The sequence below is a fragment of the Clupea harengus genome, chromosome 3 (assembly GCF_900700415.2).
Source record: "Clupea harengus chromosome 3, Ch_v2.0.2, whole genome shotgun sequence".
In the NCBI taxonomy this organism is placed as follows: Eukaryota; Metazoa; Chordata; class Actinopteri; order Clupeiformes; family Clupeidae; genus Clupea; species Clupea harengus.
This window is the reverse complement of record NC_045154.1, coordinates 17,847,790-17,868,230: the sequence shown is the minus strand read 5'-3', so window position 1 is coordinate 17,868,230 and position 20,441 is coordinate 17,847,790. Positions and strand designations below refer to the sequence as shown.

At 49.0% G+C, this 20,441-nt stretch overlaps 1 protein-coding gene across 2 annotated transcripts in view; it reads right to left on the bottom strand.

Moving 5' to 3' along the window:
* The window catches only part of dennd4a (DENN/MADD domain containing 4A), a 54,484-nt gene extending 34,255 nt beyond the window's left edge, over positions 1–20,229 (bottom strand). For both annotated transcript variants that reach the window (XM_031564812.2, XM_031564815.2), the window contains exons 1-11: positions 19,027–20,229; positions 11,322–11,660; positions 9,588–9,834; positions 9,259–9,328; positions 8,345–8,514; positions 6,301–6,539; positions 5,956–6,022; positions 5,313–5,371; positions 4,841–4,985; positions 1,598–1,773; positions 621–721 (exon numbers count right to left, since the gene is read on the bottom strand). In XM_031564812.2, the coding sequence (XP_031420672.1) occupies positions 621–721; positions 1,598–1,773; positions 4,841–4,985; positions 5,313–5,371; positions 5,956–6,022; positions 6,301–6,539; positions 8,345–8,514; positions 9,259–9,328; positions 9,588–9,834; positions 11,322–11,635 (1,588 nt within the window). In that variant the 5' untranslated portion in view covers positions 11,636–11,660; positions 19,027–20,229. The remainder of the gene's footprint in view (positions 1–620; positions 722–1,597; positions 1,774–4,840; positions 4,986–5,312; positions 5,372–5,955; positions 6,023–6,300; positions 6,540–8,344; positions 8,515–9,258; positions 9,329–9,587; positions 9,835–11,321; positions 11,661–19,026) is intronic.
* Between the last annotated feature and the right edge of the window lie 212 nt (positions 20,230–20,441).

The following is a 20,441-nucleotide window of genomic DNA, read 5'->3' as shown; positions in this document are numbered from 1 at the left end:
AATCTCAAGCCTGATTGCCCTTTGTTTTTCTCCCCATTCGCCAGCCTTTAATGTGAGCCTGGATAGCATCAGTAGCACAATGATTCACGGCCCAAAAAGCAAGGCAAGTCAGGAGTGGGGGGGGGTGGCAAGGAGAGGAGAGGAGGGCTAGGGGAGGGGAGGAGAGAGGAGAGGAGAGAGGAGAGAGGGTAGGAAAGGAGAGGAGAGGAGGTGGATTCAACTCTGAGGATTGTGGTGCAGTGGGTTGAGTAGCAGAGCTCTTGGGTGAGCTTTTGGAAGCAGCATGTGTTTGGTGATCTGAGAGAGAGGATGTGAACACTTTCTCTTCCCCTGGTGAGGTGTCGGCCTACAGGAACGCTCTCCCTCTCTCCCTCTCTTTCTCTTCCCCTGGGGAAGTGTCGGCCCTGCAGGAACGCTCCCCCTCTCCCTCTCTCCCTCTCTTTCTCTTCCCCTGGTGAGGTGTCACCCTGCAGGAACGCTCCCCCTCTCTTTCTCTTCCCCTGGTGCGGTGTCGGCCCTACAGGAACACTCCCCCTCTCTCCCTCTCTCCCTCTCATTCTCTTCCCCTGGTGAGGTGTCGCCCTGCAGGAACACTCCCCCTCTCCCCCTCTCCTCCTCACCTTCGGCCAGCTGCTGGTGGAGGCTGCTCAGGGCGTTGATCAGATGTTTACAGGCTTTCCTTGGCAGGATCTTCCAGGTCAGCGATCGCCTGTCCTCTTTGCTGCAGCACCCCCAACACACACACACACACACACACACACACACACACACACACACACACACACACATGTTAGTCATTAGAGAGAAGAGAGGGAGCTAGGGTAAACAGCTGAGAGCAACAGGGGTGGAGGCAAACCGCACTGACACGAAGGACAAAGAAATACAAGACTCCCTCCCTCTATCCTTCAATCCCCCTTTCTCTTTCCCTCCCTCTATCCCCTCTTTCTCTTTCCCTCCCTTAATCCCCCTCTTTCTCTTTCCCTCCCTCAATCCCCCTCTTTCTCGTTCCCTCCCTCAATCCTTCAATCCCCCTTTCTCTTTCCCTCCCTCCCTCCCTCTCTCCTTCAATCCCCCCCTTTCTCTTTCCCTCCCTCTATCCGTCAAACCCCCTTTCTCTTTCCCTCCCTCAATCCCCCCCTTTCTCTTTCCCTCCCTCCCTCTCTCCTTCAATCCCCCTCTTTCTCTTTCCCTCCCTCCCTCCTTCAATCCCCCTCTTTCTCCCTCACTCCCTCCCTCCTTCCCTCTGTTGACCCCATACAGCATCTCAACACCCACATTCTTCAGCATCAGCTTACTGCCCACTGGGACAGTGCTCTGCTTATTGACATCAGGGTAATCCACGTGATTGAAATTCAGCTTCACTAAAGTGCTCTCTGTCTGTCTGTCTGTCTGTCTGTCTGTCTGTCTGTCTCCCCTCTCTGCTCTGAGTTAAGACAGAAGAGCTCTTTAAACTCCCCCCCCCCCTAAGCATCTGAAGATTGACATCTCAGGTTGCGAAAGCCCAGAGAACAGGGGTTAGTGTCAGAGGTGAAAGGTCAGATACACTCAGGGGAGAGGGCAGATATGCAGGGGTCACAGGGTTCACTGGGTCACTCACTGGGAAATGGTGTTGGTGTCCAGGTCCACGCAGCTGACGTCGGCCGGGGGTTCATAGAGGTCGAAGTAGCGCGAGTCGACGCCCACGATGAAGGGGCAGGGGGCGCTGAGGACGTCCGCCAGGGTGAGCGGGCACAGCGGGATGTACGGGCACGGCCAGTGGAACGGGAAGATCATCTGAGGGGCACAGGAGGGGTGGGGTGGGGGTTTAGATGCCTGCTTTGGAGTCTTTGGAAACGTTACATGGCCTTAGCTGGTTAGCATTAGCGCTCATGTTCAAGACCCTCTGGAGGTCAGCCAGAAAACTCTACATGGCCTCAGCTGATTGGTCTGTTCCCATTGTGTGCTTATTTCAGGTAACCAATCAATTTTCCGACCCCTTATTCTCAGCCAATAGTTAATTGTGAACACACACACACACACACACACACACACACACACACACACACACACACACACACACACACACACACACACACACCCACACACACACACACAGCACAGCATGCTATGTACCTTCACACATGCCAACCTCCTCCCCAGACCCACTGCTGTAAATCTGGGCTAGGCAGTAGGGGTTCTGGACTGATCTGGGCTAGGCAGTAGGGGTTCTGGACTGATCTGTTCAGCAGCCCAGCAGTCTCTTGTCACATCACTGCAGCAGCCCGAGACTGGAGGCAGATCTAAGTACTGCATTGTCTTAGCCAGTCATAATCGTCAGAAGATCGTCTCAAACGGGAGACGAGACGAGAGGAGAGGAGAGGAGAGGAGACGAGACGAGAGGAGAGGAGAGGAGAGGAGAGGAGACAGACGAGAGGAGATTGTTTCAGCATCACGTCAGCCCTGAGTCATGCCGTTCCTATCCAAGCTATTCCACCCCTCCCTCCCACATCCCCATCACTCATATTCTGGGCCGAGTTACGGCCAAGTGTTTGTTTACCCAGCAGGCCCAAAGCAAACAATAATAAACCATTAGGAAGAACATAGGGCTGTGCTATGAGGGGAGATTAACACACTCAGATTTAACTCTGGGTTATCAAGGGAAGTCATGCTTGAAAACCCCTGATTGCCTGTATCAGTGTTAAACGGTGCTCTGACGATGACTAGGATGTCAGTTAGTTGACTCAGCGCTTAATGGGAGTGTGTGTGTGTGTGTGTGTGTGTGTGTGTGTGGATGTGTGTGCATAAAAGCAGCGTGACTTTATGACCAATGGCTCACGCACCAATTTGTTCCACTGAATGAATGCAGTGTGATAATTCCTGGCGATAAAGAGTTTAAATAAACCTTAACGCCATGCCGGCTGTGTACTGCTGTCACAGTAAATCCATGAGTTGATTGAGTTTTCTTGTCATAGGCTAGGCTATGTTATGTTCTCTAGCCAAGTTTGTCCTACGTCCTGTCCATATTTAATATGATTGAGATGTAAGGACTCAATAAGTCAAGCTCAATACGTGAAAACAATTAGGAAGATGTAATTTGAATGCATTATTTAGAAATTGACCCGTTACTCACTATCTATAAATTAGGTTGTACTCCTTTGGCTGTGTGAATGTAATGCTATTGTGTTACATTGCCTTGACAGCACACCTTGGGTAAAACGCATCCACTTTGGGTAATCAGGAGGTTACACCCAGGGTGCGATTTGTTGGGGGGGATAGGGGGGATTCCCCCCCCCCCCCTCTGGTTTTTACAAAAAAAAATATTTCATGTATTTTATATATTTTAGTTTGCATTAAATGTTCAACTGTTCAAAATTTAAATAGGGCCTACCGTTAACCCGAAAAGAATTAGGCCTAGATATTCCCTGTTTTTTCATGATACATTTTTTTTTAAATAAAAACATCCCCCCTGTTTTTTTGACACCCTGGTTACACCCAACGTCACAAAGTTACTGGTGGATAGGCCTGTTACAGCGCTCCGTAGAAGAGGTCAGCACGGTCATCAGTTTGAGTAGAGAGACACGGAGTCTGGACCAGAGAACCAGCAACATGAGCCCGACACCAGCTGAGGTCCGTCTGGACCGGAGAACCAGCAACATGATACCAACACCAGCTGAGGTCCGTCTGGACCGGAGAACCAGCAACATGAGCCCAACACCAGCTGATGTCCTTCTGGACCGGAGAACATGAGACCAACACCAACTGATGTCCGTCTGGACCGGAGAACCAGCAACATGAGACCAACACCAGCTGATGTCCGTCTGGACCAGAGAACCAGCAACATGAGACCAACACCAGCTGAGGTCCGTCTGGACCGGAGAACCAGCAACATGAGACCAACACCAGCTGATGTCCATCTGGACCGGAGAATCAGCAACATGAGACCAACAGCAGCTGAGGTCCGTCTGGACCGGAGAACCAGCAACATGAGACCAACACCAGCTGATGTCCGTCTGGACCGGAGAACCAGCAACATGAGACCAACACCAGCTGAGGTCCGTGACTCAGCAGGAGTAATCAAGCTGACATTAAAGAAGTCAATACGAAAGATGAGGCTGCTGATATCGGTCCTTGGTGCTATAAAATCACCAGTATTGGATCTCTTGATTATGACTAACCCTGGCCTGTTATCCTTCTACAGGCCACCAGGGTACAAGAGACCACTGACAGACAACAGTCACCTTCTTTCCCCTAACCACTCAAGAGACCAGTCTAAAGACACAACACTGACAGACAACAGTCACCTTCTTTCCCCTAACCACTCAAGTTTAGGGTACAAGAGACCAGTCTAAAGACACAACACTGACAGACAACAGTCACCTTATTTCCCCTAACCACTCAAGAGACCAGTCTAAAGTCACAACACTGACAGACAACAGTCACCTTATTTCCCCTAACCACTCAAGAGACCAGTCTAAAGTCACAACACTGACAGACAACAGTCACCTTCTTTCCCCTAACCACTCAAGCTCCTTCAGGCCACTGACAACCTGCCTGCCTGAGCCACTGACTAACTTGACAGATAGACTGACTGACAGATAGATAAACTGACAGACAGACTGACTGACAGATAGACAGACTGACTTGCCAGACAGACAGACTCATCACCCTCAGTCAGCAGCTCTAGAGTAGGCCAGGGGAGACCACAGCTAGTCCGACCCCCACCAACACACACCCCCACCCCACGTCTCTGGTCTCTGGCTGCCCTGGGGGGTCTGTGCGCTTCCCCCCCCCCCCCCCCCCCCCCCCCCCCCCCCCCCCCCCCCCCCCCCCCCACTGACGCCCCAGAGGAAGATGGACTCACCGACACGAGGGCCTCGGCCACGCTGGTGAGCACGGCGGGCCGCAGCGAGTGGAGCAGGATCTTGTGCTCGGTGACGGCCAGGACCAGCAGGCTGGCCGCGTTCTTGGGGCCCAGGTTCAGCAGCAGCGTGGACAGACGACCGCCACTGGACGAGAGAGAGAAATAAACACAGATGGAAGGTCACAAAGGAAATGTGTGTGTGTGTGTGTGTGTGCGTGTGTGCGTGTGCGTGTGTGTGTGTATGTGAGTGTGTGTGTGTTTGTGTGTGTGTGTGTGTGTGTGTGTGTGTGTGTGTGTGATTGTATGTGTATTTGTGTGTGTGTGTGTGAGTGTGTGTGTGTATGTGTGTGTGTATTTGTGTGTGTCTGTTTGTGTGTGTGTGTGTGTGTGAGTGTGTGTGTGTGTGTGAGTGCTAATGGATTTAGAATGTATGGTTATCTGACTATCTGTTGCAGTGCTGTGTTTGACGAACCTCAAGGGCAGCGGCGAGGACACTGGCTGGCTCAGCATCAGGCTATCGTGTGGAGACAGCTGTGAAGAGCACACACACACACACACACACACACACACACACACACACACACAAACACACACACACACACACACACACAAACATACACACACAAACAGACAGAGTTAGATACAGAGGCGCACTTCCCAAAATACCTGTTCCACCCACGCAGCTGCTGCCCACATGCATGAGGTCCATAAATCACTGCGCCACACTGATGCGCCCCCATGATGGCTTACACTGAGCCCTATTCAGCCCCCATCCAGAGCCGCTTACAACCCAGGCAGCAAGGCTCCAACAATGCTGAAACTGGGACGACTACAGAGAGAGTCAAGCACACATGCATCAGTGACAATAAAGTGTCGTGAGGGATTTAACAAGACGATGAATGCAAAGGGACTCCAGCAAACCCACGGCCTGAAACCTGAAGTCTCCTCATTCTCAGTCTATTAAGCACAGGAGGACGTGTAGTCTGAGTGTTGTCTCCTCATTCTCAGCCTACTAAGCACAGGAGGACGTGTAGTCTGAAACCTGAAGTCTCCTCATTCTCAGCCTACTAAGCACAGGAGGACGTGTAGTGCTGTGCGTTGGAGTGTTGGCTTACCTGGACCAGGATGCGAGGCCTTTGCGAGGAGGGGAAGGGCACTTTGTGCATGAAGTTGGAGATGTGCCTATGGAGAGAGAGAGGGGACAAACAGTGAACTCCAGAGTGCTAAAAAGACAAAGAAAGAACAGAGAAAGACAGAGAAAGAGAGAAAAACACAGAGAAAGAGAGAAAGAGAGAAAAAGAAAGACAGAGAAAGACAGAGAAAGAGCGAAAGACAGAGAAAGAGAGAAAGCACAGAGACGGACAGAGAAAGAGAGAAAGCACAGAGACAGACAAAGAAAGAGAGAAAGACAGAGAAGGACCGAGAAAGCACAACTCGTCCACAGAATCCCCCCGACTCACTTCTCTATGGGGAGGCTGTGGGGGCCGGAGATGGAGTAGCGGTAGAGGAAGGTGAGAAAGCTCCGGAAGGCGTCGAAGAAGGGCCAGTGAGACAGCAGGCAGATGCTCTTGCTGGTGTGGACGGCCATGGAGGTCTCCGCCCGCGCGCCCCCTCCCTGCAGGCCCAGCTGTGTGCGCTGCTTCTCCGTCAGACGCTCCTCTGGGTGTGGCTCATAAAACTGGATGGCCGCTCCGTACACCTGCAGACACATGCGGGTTAGCAGTCCTCAATGCCTGACAGAGTACATGGTGTCCCTGGCCCATCAGTCCTGACCTGACCAGACAGTACATGACCATACTGACAGAGCCTAGCTCACACACACCTGCCAGGGCCAGAGCAGATCTGGAACAAGTCTGGGCCCGTTGGTTAAATCACACACACGTACACCGACATGCACACACACACACCAACATACACGCACGCAAGGACACACACACACACGTACGCACACACAAACACACACACACGTTGACAGACACATTTACCTGCATGTTGGGTTTTAAGTGTTTAACTGCAATGTGTTTACAGTTTTATTTTGATGTTAAAACAAGCACAACTCAAAAATGAAAGATGGGCTTACAGGAATAATATTGTTTCCCTTCCTCTAGGCCCCCCCAGTAAAAACCCAGAGTCCGATCTCCAGGCATAGCACATGCTTGGAACGGTTGCTTTGAAGTTGCTCACAGCTAAATGAATAAATGATAAAACACTGCGGCTGCGGTGTGGTGAGGCGCGGCGCGGCACGGTGCGGCGAGTAGCCTGGAGATCAGCTCACTGTGGGTTGGTGAGACGGGCAGAGTGAGCGGGGGGGGGGGGAGGGGAGCTCCGCTGATGCCTCTCACATCTCTGCTGTGGACGTATCTGCACCATAATCCCCCCCCCCCCCGCCCAGCCCCGACAGACACTGTTTCAGCTCCACTCTGATTAAACAGAGCAATTACCACGTATTGAAACTCAGTCTCCCGTTCGGCCAGCGTTTTCTTTTTGCAGGTCGCATGTCTAACTGCTTCTGCGCTGTTCCACTGCCCGGTGTGGAGCTGTTTAACATTCACGCCACACGGCTGAAACAGAGGCCATGAAAAGACTCATGTTCCGCATGCCTTTGTGGGATTTGACTGATAATAATGAGCGTGAGGTCACGGGTGTAGAGCCGCATAGCTGCGCTGCTGCTGCTGCTGCTGCGACGTGTGTGGCGTGCAGGTGAGCTTCTCTTAAGTAGCGTGCCCTGAGCAGAGAAATCAACGCGAGACCAATCAATTGGGTTTGGTCTCCGCCAAGTGGGAGCGCTTCCGGCTCTTACTCTTCAAAGGTATTCATTCACTCTTCATTCTGTTCTAAGTTATTCATTCTGTTTAAGTTATTCTTCATTCTGTTCTAAGTTATTCTGTATTCTTCATTCTGTTTAAGTTATTCTTCATTCTGTTCTAAGTTATTCTTCATTCTTCAATTCAATTCAATTCAATTTTATTTATATAGCGCCATAACAATACAATTGTCTCTAGGCGCTTTACAGAGCCCAGAGCCTGAAACCCCATTAGTGCAAGCACAATGGCAACACGGGCAAGAAAAAACTCCCTGTTAGTCAGGAAGGAACCTTAAGCAGAACCACGGCACATAAGGGGGAACCCATCTGCTTGAGGTCGGCCGGGTGGAGATAGGAAGGGGGGAAGTTATTCTGTTCTAAGTTATTCTTTATTCTTCATTCTGTTCCAAGTTATTCTTCATTCTTCATTCCCATCTACAGCTTGTGGACGAGTACATTGAGCTGTGTGTGGTACGAACTGGCTGTTCTGAAATGGTTGAAGGACGGCTGGTTGATGCCAATGATTCCACTAATTGACACGCCACTGTGGGGCTACAGTATTGTCAATTACAGCTTGATTCATTCAGTGCAGCTAAATGAATTCCACCAGTTACAGGCATGATAGCTCTGGTTCTGTGTGTGTGTGTGGTTCTGTGTGTGTGTATGTGTGTGTGTGTGGTTCTGTGTGCGGTTGTTCTCACCTTCTCCCCAGAGTTCCCGGTCAGAACGAACGTGGAGAAGACAGGCAGGGAGTATTTGGTGTGAGCGGGCCAGCACTCGATGGACGCCCCCATGGGCAGGCAGAACAGAGGCACGGACTCAGGCAGGGGGAAGGCCTCATAGTCCTCCTCTGGGAACCGCGAGAGCAGACCTACACACACACACACACACACACACACACACATTTAAATTATTTATTTGAATCCACCAATCATATTCTGTACAGAAAGGATTCAAACATTTCTCAGAGGTTGAATACAGCTTAGTGACTCATGGGTACAAGAAACATCTCCTACGCCAAACAGCAAGACTACCTATAGCAGCTGATACAGAGCAGTACTTTGCTAGTTGTTTAGATTGTCTCTTAAGTCCTGCCAGTCGTAGCCCACTGACCGAAAGCTTATCGACATGCCCCAGGCTTACACACACACACACACACACACACACACACACACACACACACACACACACACACACACAGAGCACAGAGCACAGCAGTGCTTAGCAATCAATACACACACTCAGAGAGAACAGACAGCTTCCCACCCCCCTCCCACACACAGACACACACCAGTGATGGGCAAAATGGCCGTCTGCCTAAAGAAACAGTAATTGCAGGAGATGTGACAGGACGGGAGAGTGAAAATGGAGACGGCGTGATAATTTTTCATAATAACAGCAAATGCGAGCACTTTCCACAGAGAGAGGTAGAAAGAGAGATAGAGAAAGGGGGGAGAGAGGGAGAGGGGGAGAGAGCGAGAGAGAGAGCGAGGGAGAGAGAGTGTGTGTGCGTTCTGGCGACACACAGATGTGGCGTTGGCATCTGACCGCCGCGCACCATCAGTGTGTTCCCCTCCGGCGGACGAGGGGAGAGAGAGTGCAGAATGACAAGTACCTGCTTTGAATGCCAGTGTGTTGGTTTTGGCCATGGACTTCTTGTAGCAGAGGTACACAGACGACCCCCACTGAGGCAGGAAGTGGGAAGAAACACACACACACACACACACACACACACACACACACACACACACAAAGAGGGACACAAACAGTCGAGATTATTATAAACCAGAACCTGCTGCAAACATTTGCAGAAACAAAGACGACATCCCAACATGAAGTACACTGTGATAGATGCGGACGCCATCATTAAATGAGGATGGATGATGGTCCTCCATGGTGTTCCCTAAGATTTCCCTCAGGATTAATAAAGTCTCCATCCCTCACCATGCTGCTGTTGAGGTTCTTCTCCAGTTTGCAGTAGGCGTGAGGGGGCGTCTCCCCTTTGCCTGGAATGATGACACAGATGTCTTTGACAGCCAATGACGCGTGAGAGTTGGCCTCGTGGGCCCGGCGGTAGGTGATGTATATGCGCTGGGAGGAGGAGCTACTGATGTTGGCGGGGCGACCAGAGGGCGTGGTCTGGATGATGTGACAGCCCGGCTTCAGCTTCTCCTTCCACTCATAGAGGACTCTGGGAAAGAGGAGGAATGACAACCTCAATAACTATGCAAACACACACACACACACACACACACACACACACACACACACTACACACACACACACACACACACACATTCACACCACACACACACACACACACTCACACACACACACATACAGCTTCTCTTTCCACTCATAGAGAAGAGAGAAATGAAGAAACTGAATAACTACACACACACACGTGAAAATGCACACAGACATGCAGTCATACACACACACACACATACACACACACACACATGCATGAGTGCACACACCCAAACATCATTTTATGTCTCTGTTTTGATATATGTGCTGTTGGACAAAATAGATTCCCCTTGGAGATGAATAAATCATATCTATTTACACACACACACACACACACACACACACTGTCGGACAGCAACACGCTCACACATTATTTATTGTCAGTCATTATTTCTCAAGAACTGTGACGAGCTTCTCATCCAGACCGCTGGGGAATCATCTGGACTCTGATTGGGCCACAGGATTGAAAGCAGCGCTGCTCCATCACGGACATTTACTTGACCCAACTTCAATCAAACAAACAAACAAACAAACAAACAAACACGTCTCTGGCACACGCCACACTGGTGCGGCCCAACAGTCCTGACCCAGAACCAGACCCAGAACCAGCGCCAGTTCGGCGGTGCGGTATAAACTATTCATGTGTGTCTCCACCGCTTGTGTCCCCTCACAAAGACGCTGGCCGCCACAGAACAGGGGGGAAGAGCTCTCACTGAAACCCCACGATGCTTTAAATCTAACTGGCATTCAGTGCAGAGGCAGCAACTTCCAATCAGTGCCCACGGCTACTGGGCCGACCTCAGGACTGATGACATGCAGGGCTGGTTGACGTGAGCTGCCAGGTCAATTTGAACGACCCCAACATCTCTATAGACCACACAATGATATTCTTTTCTGCTCCAAAATACCAAAAAACATAAATGCTATCCTATTATTCAGCCTTGCTTACTAAGATGAATATAGTCATTTACAGGATGTGCTGGCAGCACATAAAACAAAAGTAACTGGTCTTGTATGGTCTCGGTGGTCACACTGGCCTTTGTTTAACTGCTGACATGCCGCATCAGTATACCAGACTAAAGAAGATGTTAAGGATATGTCTCTACATTTTCTAAATACTTTACACGCACTAATTCCTCTATTGAATTCCAGCACTACATGACATGATAACGAATACTTATAACTCCACAGTGATTTCTCCTCACCACCTCTCCTAACTCAATCCATCCATATGTACACCCATGCACGAATTGATGACTAAGCGATACGTCCTGGGGGGATGTCTATTGTTAGAAACGCCGTGTCACCATTTCCACATGTAAACTCTGCACGCTGCGCACACGAGCAGAAGTGGAAGCAGAAGCTGCGGCTGCTGCTGACTGACCCCAGGTCTGTGAGGGGGGGGGGGGGGGGGGGGGGCTGACTCACCCCAGGTCTGTGAGGGGGGGCTTGTCCCGGCCCCTGCGGAAGCACAGGAAGATCTGGGGCCCCATGAGTGTGCCCCCGTTGAGCTCGGCGGGCAGCCCCGTCGGCGTGGTCTCCACGCAGGTGTACCCGCGCGGCACCTCCTCCCCCTGCGAGCGGATGACCACCGCCACGTCGGTGATGGGGGCCTTGGCCTGGCCGGCCGTGCGGTGGCAGACATCGTCGAAGTGGACCTCCTCCTCCAGGGGCTTAGAGGAGTCCGTTAGGCCGGCCACCACAAAGTAGTCGGCTACACGAGGGCCCTTGTCCTCCATCATATCCCATCACCGGAGACGGAGAGATCTGAGCAAGACAGGAGTGGACAGAGAGTTAGTGTTTGGGTATGGGAGACAGAGAGAGAGAGAGAGAGGGGGGGGGGGCAGAGAGAGAGAGGTAGGGAGGAGAGAGAGGCGGAGGGGGAGAGAGAGAGAGACAGAGAGAGAGGGGGGGCAGAGAGAGATAGGGAGGAGAGATGGGGAGAGAAAGAGAAAGAATTAGCGGGTGAGACAGAGAGAGACAAGAGTGTGAAAGTGACAAAGATGAAGGTGGACAGAGAGAGAAGAGGAACAAGAGCGTTGGAGAGAGAAGTGAGAGCACGGAGGAGAGAGTCATTTAAGAGTAAGTAGGACACACACACACACACACACACACACAGTTGAACTCCGCAGGGACGTCACTCAAACACACTCAAGAAAGTTTTAAGTCTGAAACTATAGCAACTTCTATACAACTTCTATCATTTCAGCCTACAAAGACAGTAAAATAGTGAGGTATGTATTAAGGTAGAGAGGTAAGGTAAACGATAAAGGTAACGAGGGTTATATAAAAGACATATGGTGTGATAAAAAATTCATGGGAAGTCCCTGTTGTGAAAAGTTGAAGTGCGTAAAATGTTGAAAGCCAGGAACTGATCCTGCTTGGTAGGGACGGTTCCACTGCCACACATGGCAGAACATGAGGAGTTCCAGAGTTCCATTTGGACCAGGAACACATTCCATGGCAAATTCCTGTGGTGTCCATGTACAAAATAGCCCTAAACACGAACGGCCTAAACACAATCCAACACGCATCTTTCTCTCTCTCTCACACACACACACCAACAGACTGATCCACACACACGCCCTCTTTCTGTTCTGTGTCATAAACACACACACACACACACACACGTTCTCTCACACACACACTCCACAGCTTTGTAGAAACGGGTTTGAAGTGAGCGAGGGCATCTGGAAATAGTTACATTCCTGCACTCCAACAGTGCATGAAAGCATATTTGAAATTATGCATGAGAAATGCTGCTTCCCGCTTATGTTTAACTCAATTCTGCAATGGTGAAAGGTAGGTATGGGCACATTGTATTAGCAGCGGCCCCTTGTATCCCCCTCTGCGGAGAATAACAACAATGACACTGCTGCATTGATATGATACTTAACCACACTAATATTCTTCAGCCGTGCAGCCTGGGGGTATCAGTTCCTCTGATACTGTCAGGAATACACAACTCATTTCCCTGAAGAGGCTGAGCAGGAAGACTTTGCGGTCAGCATATGAGTCAACCCCTGTCTCCTCAGTGTGTGTGTGTGTGTGTGTGTGTGTGTGTGTGTGTGTGTGTGTGTGTGTGTGTGTGTGTGTGTGTGTGTGTGTTTGCTTGTGTGTGTTTGTGTTTGTATGTGCATGTGTCTGTGTGTGTGTGTCTGTGTATGGGCATGTGTGTGCGTGTGTTCTGTGACCTGAGCTGGCAGGACAGAGACCTGTGTGTGATTGAGTGTGTCACAGGCTTTCAGTAATGGCAGAGAGAGAGCCGAGGGACTCCTGAGCTCCATGTCCGCCCCCCCCCCCCCATCTCTTCCTCTCTCCCTCTCCCTCTCTCCCCCTCTCTCTCTCTCTCTCTCTCACTGGCCTCCCACTGCTTTCTGCTCCCCCTCATGTCTCACCCAATCACTAGCCTGCCCCAGGAAAACCAGCTGCCTCCACTCCACGCTTTTCCTTTCCTTTCCATTCCATTCTATACCATAACATTCCATTCCATACCATAACATTCTGTTCCTTTTCCTCTCCCTCCATTCCAATCCATTCCATTCCATTTCCTGTCTTTCCTTCCCCCTGCCGTGTTACTGGGTATATAGCAGCACTGCAACCAACCAACCTCCATTACTGCTCTTCTGAAGAGAGTCGCATCCCTCAAAAGATAAGAGAAAATCTTTTCTTCTCCTCACTCTTTTTCTGTACCTCCACCTTTCTTTCTATCTTTCTCTTATTCCACCTCTCTCTCACTCACATTTACTGTTGCTCCTCCTCTATCCCAGTCTCAGATGCTCTCGATGTCTCTGTCACTCCGGGCCTTCATTTCATTGACAGGCAACTGGCAACGAGCAAAGTAATGAGCAAAGTCTGCGACGCATGAACTGAAGCTAATTTAATATCTTGGCAGAATGTTGCTAATTTAATACCACAAGCAAAATCCTAAGCGCAAACATGACAGCTTTAGTTCATGCGCGAGGGACATTGCTGGTTGCTCTGCTCGTTGCCTGTCCATGACATTAGGGTCCTCCATGTCGCCCTCCGTAATACACCCATGCCCCCCCCCACCCCCAGCACCCCCCTCTTCTACCCCCCCAGCACCTCTCTCTTCTGCCCCCCTCAGCACCTCTCTCTTCTGCTGCCTCACTTGTCTATCGGCCAACCAACTTACAGCTCCAACTTGACTCTCCCTTCCTCGCTCTCTCCCTCTCTCCCCCACCCCTTTTCTCCTCTTTCTCTCTCTCTCCTCCTCCTCCTCTTTTTCCCCTCCCCCCCCCCCTCCAGTTCTCTCTCTCACTCCCTCCCTTCCTCCGTACACACATGGGCCAGCTGTACGGCTGATGCCCCCGAGAGATGCATCATCATGGCCACCGGTCACGCGACTCAGAGCAAAGGCTTAACGGCTTAAGCAGAAGGGGAAACTGACCCCCTTGACCAGCTCCTGGGCGTCCCAGCCCCTCGACACCCCACCGTGCCCTTCCGCTGGGGACACACACGTCCCTTTAGTATACGACCCTGGTCGCTCCAAACAGAACTCCACGCGCTAATACTGTGTTTGGAGACAGCGAGCTGGACACGAGGAACCAGACTACAGAGATGCTATGCTAGTGGGGCTATGCTAGTAGCACCAGGAGGATGTGCAGCCCAGACCTTAAGACACTAATCCTTCTCAGACCTCTAAGTCCTCCAGGGCCAGGGCTAAAAGCAGCCTCTCTGAAAGACACTCTGGGCCTCAAACCATCCAGCAGTGAGGAAAGGATCAATACCCCACTTACTCACTGTGCTCTCTATCTATTCTCTCTCTATATATTCTATCTCTCTCTCTGTGTGTTCTGTTCTGCTCTCTTTCTCTCTATTCTCTCTCTGTTCTGCTCTCTCTCTCTATTCTCTATCTCTCTCTGTTCTGCTCTCTCTCTCTATTCTCTCTCTCTGTGTGTTCTGTTCTGCTCTCTTTCTCTCTCTTTTCATTCTCTCTCTATTCTGTTCTGCTCTCTCTCTCTATATTCTCTCTCTCTCTCTGTGTTCTGTTCTGCTCTCTCTCTCTATTCTCTCTTTCTCTATTATCTCTCTCTCTATATATATTATCTCTCTCTCTCTGTTCTGCTCTCTATCGCGCTGCACTTACTCACATTCATTCCCAAAGTGAAGCCATCCTGTGCAGCCAGCCACGTGAGCTGCCTCACACGTACTCTTACACACACACACACACACACACACACGCACTCTTACACACACATTACTGTCACTTGGACTCTGATACACCCCACACACACGCGCACATGCACACACACACACACACACACACACACAAACACCCGTGCTGCCATTGAGTGCCACAATCGAGTGTCCCTCCAATGCTATGTTATTGCGTCTACAAATTTGAAAGTGAAGCTGGACCCTTCTGTGTCACTTGTTGTTACGTGACAGATTTGGGATTATATATAGAGATAATCTCCATCCCCGGTCTGCAGCTTCCCCGCACCATCCGCTACTGTGTGCTACTGGTGCGTCCGCCAGCCCTGCCCCCTCAAAATTATAATCCTCACCATGGAAACGCTGCAAAAAATGTCTCATATGCAGCTGAACTGTGAGCAAACGAGAGGAAACATCCACATATCCGCTCGCAGTAATCAAAGGACAGCAGGTGCTGCCAGTGCTTCTCTGGTTAGGAAACCTGTTGTGGACAGTTAACACGCATAACTCATGATATGACTATAATGTAGTAGTTTAACATTACCTAAACACGCATAACTCATAATATGACTATAATGTTGTAGTTTAACATTACCTAAACACGCATAACTCATAATATGACTATAATGTAGTAGTTTAACATTACCTAAACACGCATAACTCATAATATGACTATAATGAGATCGGCATCACACAGTGAACTCAACAAATATGGGTGCGCAGGGTAGCTTTCTTTCTAACTGTATTTTGGTTATGTTTACTTATAATTACTTTATGTTCCTTATATTGTATTTATTTGTATATCATGTTTATGAACTAGTGATTCAATAGGACATTTATAACATATTTCTAAACAAACGTCTAATGACAAAATGGGTTGTTTTAGGCAAACCCATTATTTTCAGTGGAAACTTGGCTAACAGGGTGTGGGCGGACACAAACCTGGGAGTTGACTTTGAAGTAAGACATCCACGGAATGTCCTACAGCAACGCATCATCCCACTGCGTGATGAAAAGACAAACGCTCAACTCATCACTTCTTTTATTCCCCGTTCTTGCTTATGTTGTGCTTTTTTTTTTTTTTTTGTCTCTTCTCATTTTTAACTGGTACACTCAGAGACATAATTTTTCAGGAAGTTGCCATAGAGATGAAGAAACACCCCCGACAGCGTCATCATCATCCGCATACTCAGATCCGCCTGGAAGCTTCCGGAAAAGAGCAGCGCTTTCATCACACAATCAACATGGATCTCACGCAACGGCAGACCAATCATTCAGCTTGCGAGAGAAGATTACACCATTTCAACTCCGAGCCACCAGCCTCTGGCTCGGCAATTGAGGAAAAAAAAGGAAGTCCCTTGCTGATCAGACGTACTGCTGAAAGGGATGACAAGTTTCCTGCAACTCTTTCCTAACTCTGACTCATTGCATGTCGAAGAACACGCAGTTTTTGAAGTTACATTTCAGTGGAAAGAGGAACGTGCGTCATAATGATCTGACAGAAACCACCAATTTAACAAGGATGTGCAATCAAATGAATTGCACTCAGAAATGGCCGGACTCTAAACATGCCTGCTAAATTCATAGCACCCATCAATGAAAATGATGTACAGTGTATTGGACTAGCCCCCTAGGCCTATTTATCCTGCACTGAAGCACAATTAGTGTGAACAAAGTTTACAATCCACAATGCTGGCACGCCATTGTTTACAAAAGTGTGTCTGGTCTTCCTGTTGTATTCTCCCCACGGTGTTAAGCTCAGGTGTGTCTGGTCTATTCTCCCCACGGTGTTAAGCTCAGGTGTCCTCACTAGAACCCCGCCCTGGGATCCCTTCCAGAGCCAATCACAGCATCCAGATCAGACAACAAAACAACAACAGGACAGCACAAAGCCTTCTTCACACGATGCCATTGTTTCTCTAATTGCTAAGAGTGCCTCCTCCCAGTTCTCGGAGTTAAGGTAAGCAAACATTCCTCAGCTCCTGGGGTGAGGGGCTGGGGAGGATGGGTGACTGGATGCCTCTGTCAAACGTGATAAACGTGAGATCATCCAGCGGTGTTTGACCCGAGGCCTACCCCAGGTCCCTCCTGTTGAGAACCAGCTCGGTACAGCAGTCGAGGGGGGGGGGCGATACTGTACAGGGCCAAGCATCTGGTCCTGCTTACCCTGTCAAGGTAGACATTTGATTCCTTCTTTGCCCTGGCGGGAAACAGGCAGACTTCCTGAATTTTTAGGGAAGGAAGGGACGGGCTCGCTGTTCCCATTCCTAGCAGAAACATCTGCACGGCTGGGCTCTAGCAGAAACATCTGCACGGCCGGGCAGGTCTGGGCTGCAGAGAGGTGAGGCTGTGGTCATAAAGACCTCGCCCCATATGGGCATGCGGAAACAGAGCTAGCCTACATGCTCAGCAAAACGCCCTGGCGTGTTAAAAAGTGGTGTGGGCTAATTACAACCGCTTTACATGAATGCCAACACAATAACATTGCTGAGGGCTTTAATAGGAAGCTGGGTCTGTGGGCACAGGCAGAGGCAGTCTTTTCTTTCTTTCCTTCTTAAATACACGAGCGGAACGGTGGGAGCCTACAGATTTCTCACCACGGATGCCCTGTAAATATGGCACTCTGTTGACGTCATGTTCAATTATTCATTAATCAACCAAATCATCCAAACACCCACGCCTCGGGCCGACTGTTCTGCCTGCTTACTGTCGACGTTAAATAAAGACGACTTCGCCAGCGCCACGCTACAGCTAATTGAATCATTCCATTACACAAATAACATTGGGAGAGAAATGGCCACTGAATGGTTTATGGCTGAGATCAAATAACCGATACTGTCAGTTACACATTGGCCCCAGAAGCTGCGGCCACTGAGTTAGCCAACCCTGAACATCTGATTGGTCTGACCCATGTTTTGGCTGCTTAACAGCGTGGAGAAGCATTGTAAAGGGCATCTCAAAAAGCCTGGGTGAGTCCTGTGAAGGCATGACTTACAACAACACTTAACCCTCAGGTCAGGAATGCCAAGCTGAGGGCTTAGGGCTCCTGATATATGTCGCTCACTACAACCTCTTTGAAGCTCAGCCCGGGTGGTGTTGTGTCCATTGGGAAACTCCTCTCATCAGGGATGACGTGCAGTACTGAAGAAATCTTCTGTGATACGTGTTGTGGTCTAGTCTGTGTGTGTGGACATGCAGTCTGAGCCTGGCTTGGCATGAGGCAACACTGGGCTGTTACACTGTCACATTCACTCTAGCTAACAGTCCACTGGTGTAGTGTAGCTCTGAATAAATGTAAACTGTGCAAATAGCCATGTAGCTGTGGGAAAACGTAGATTGTGAAAATGGACGGGTTGGCTTATAACAAGATAAATAGTCATTACAGTTCAGAAATCCGCTAGACACGCCTCAACAAACAAGCTTTGCCAAAGTGAGCATGGGCTGTCAGCTTCCCTCAACTACCAAGCAATGATCCAGCGCTTAGATCCCTCCATGTCTACAGGCTACATTCGTTATTGTCAACAATGTTATGGAGGGCATAGACCTGGCAGGGCACCATGTCACTGAGCGCCAAATGAACTACACTGACTCGATACAGCGCTGAGAGGGATTTAAAGGCAAATTCGTGGTAGTGGGCAAGCCTGCATATTTCAACGACGAGGCAGCACTGTCATATAATTGCATCAAGTCTCGGTACCTTACACATGAATTACGAATAGTGGTTTTAGCTTGGAACAACCACAATAGGCTATCCTATTCCGTAGCCTACCAAACAAATTTGAAACTGCTGCCAATAACATCGCCCTAAGGTTTACACTACGACCAATGCATGAAAGCCCTTAGAGCAAATTAGTGGGATACAACACTACAGCTAATGTAATAATTACGAGTCTAACATTTAAGTAAAAACCGCTCTGATTATAGAGCTATTTCATAAATATCGAATCGTACTTACATTTCACGAAAACGTCGGTTGTTTACAGATGGAGCGCTCTTCGGCACATTGTCTTTCTACACCGAATCGACCAAATCAACTTAGCCTAGCTGTAGCCTATAGCCTACTATTCGCCAAAAGACTGGTATGAAAAATACACCATCTTCATATGCGTGTCTTTTCTTCTGTTTGTAGCCGTCGTTGGTGGACTGCGTCTAGGTTAGAATACGAGAATACACATCTGTATTTCCAGTTGGTTGGATGCGCTTGTCTTCACTAAAGCGCGCAAGCGCTTATCAAACCCTGCCATCCCTACACGTGACCCCGCCTACAACCACAGCACGTCACACACGGTAGATGCATTGTATAATGATGCACATACTGTAGTGTAGACAGAGGTATTTAGAGACATGATAACAAATTAACAATTTACTAAACAGTAGATATTTTCCCATTGACAGTAAGATATACATAGGCAATGACAGTTATCTGATAATAAAACTCGGTCCCTATATATAAATTATACAAATATAAATTCACTTAAGGAGAGTCTTCTCCATCCTTTAATAACAGGTTCCCATGGTCCTTAACTACGGCAAATAGAGCTGTTATTATAACAACCAACGTTTAACACAATTACTTAAAAGTTCATGAAAACAGCCACTGTGTAAAAAAAAAAAAAAAAACTGATTTTCAGAGATGGTTTGCCGTTACGAGTAACTTAACATTCTGCTTGAAATACCTACACAGGAGTGTATCTAACTGCTCGAAGAAAGTTGTGATTAAGCTCAGCTCTCTACTGCTCTCAAGTGGTTATTGGAACCAATTACACCATAGACAAACAAGGATTTGAAAAATGTACTCCCTGAAGAGCGCCTGCACTTTCCTGATCCAGCCAGCCAATGTTTGTAGATTGTTGTATTTTTCGGCTCTTATCCTACCACCCTGGCGCTGCCATCCTATAGTCTATGTCACCATACAGGTAGATTTGAGTTAAAAGTGGATATTGCAAGTAGTAGCCTAGGCTGTCTTTAAGCCGAGCGCATGGTTCTGCAACTGCGGCTGCGGCTTTTCACGCAGTTGTGTCGATGGACTAGTTTTAATGTATGGTTCTCCAAGGGTTGCACGTGTTGCAAAGCAATTCACCGCCAGAACAATAGGTGGAGTAACGTTTTTGGTCGAGGACGACCTTAGAGATGGTCCCTTACACTTACACTGGTGATGGTCCCTTACACAGTGGCTGTTTTCATGAACTTTTAAGTAATTGTGTTAAACGTTGGTTGTTATAACAACAGCTCTATTTACCTACTATCCCATGACAACTGTTGGCGTGGAAGTCGTTGGTTTGTTTATTCACCCGGTCTTGTTGTTGTTGTACACAGTGAACGATGGCAACCGAGAGACAAAGACGGATGATGGAGTTGTTGATCATTGAT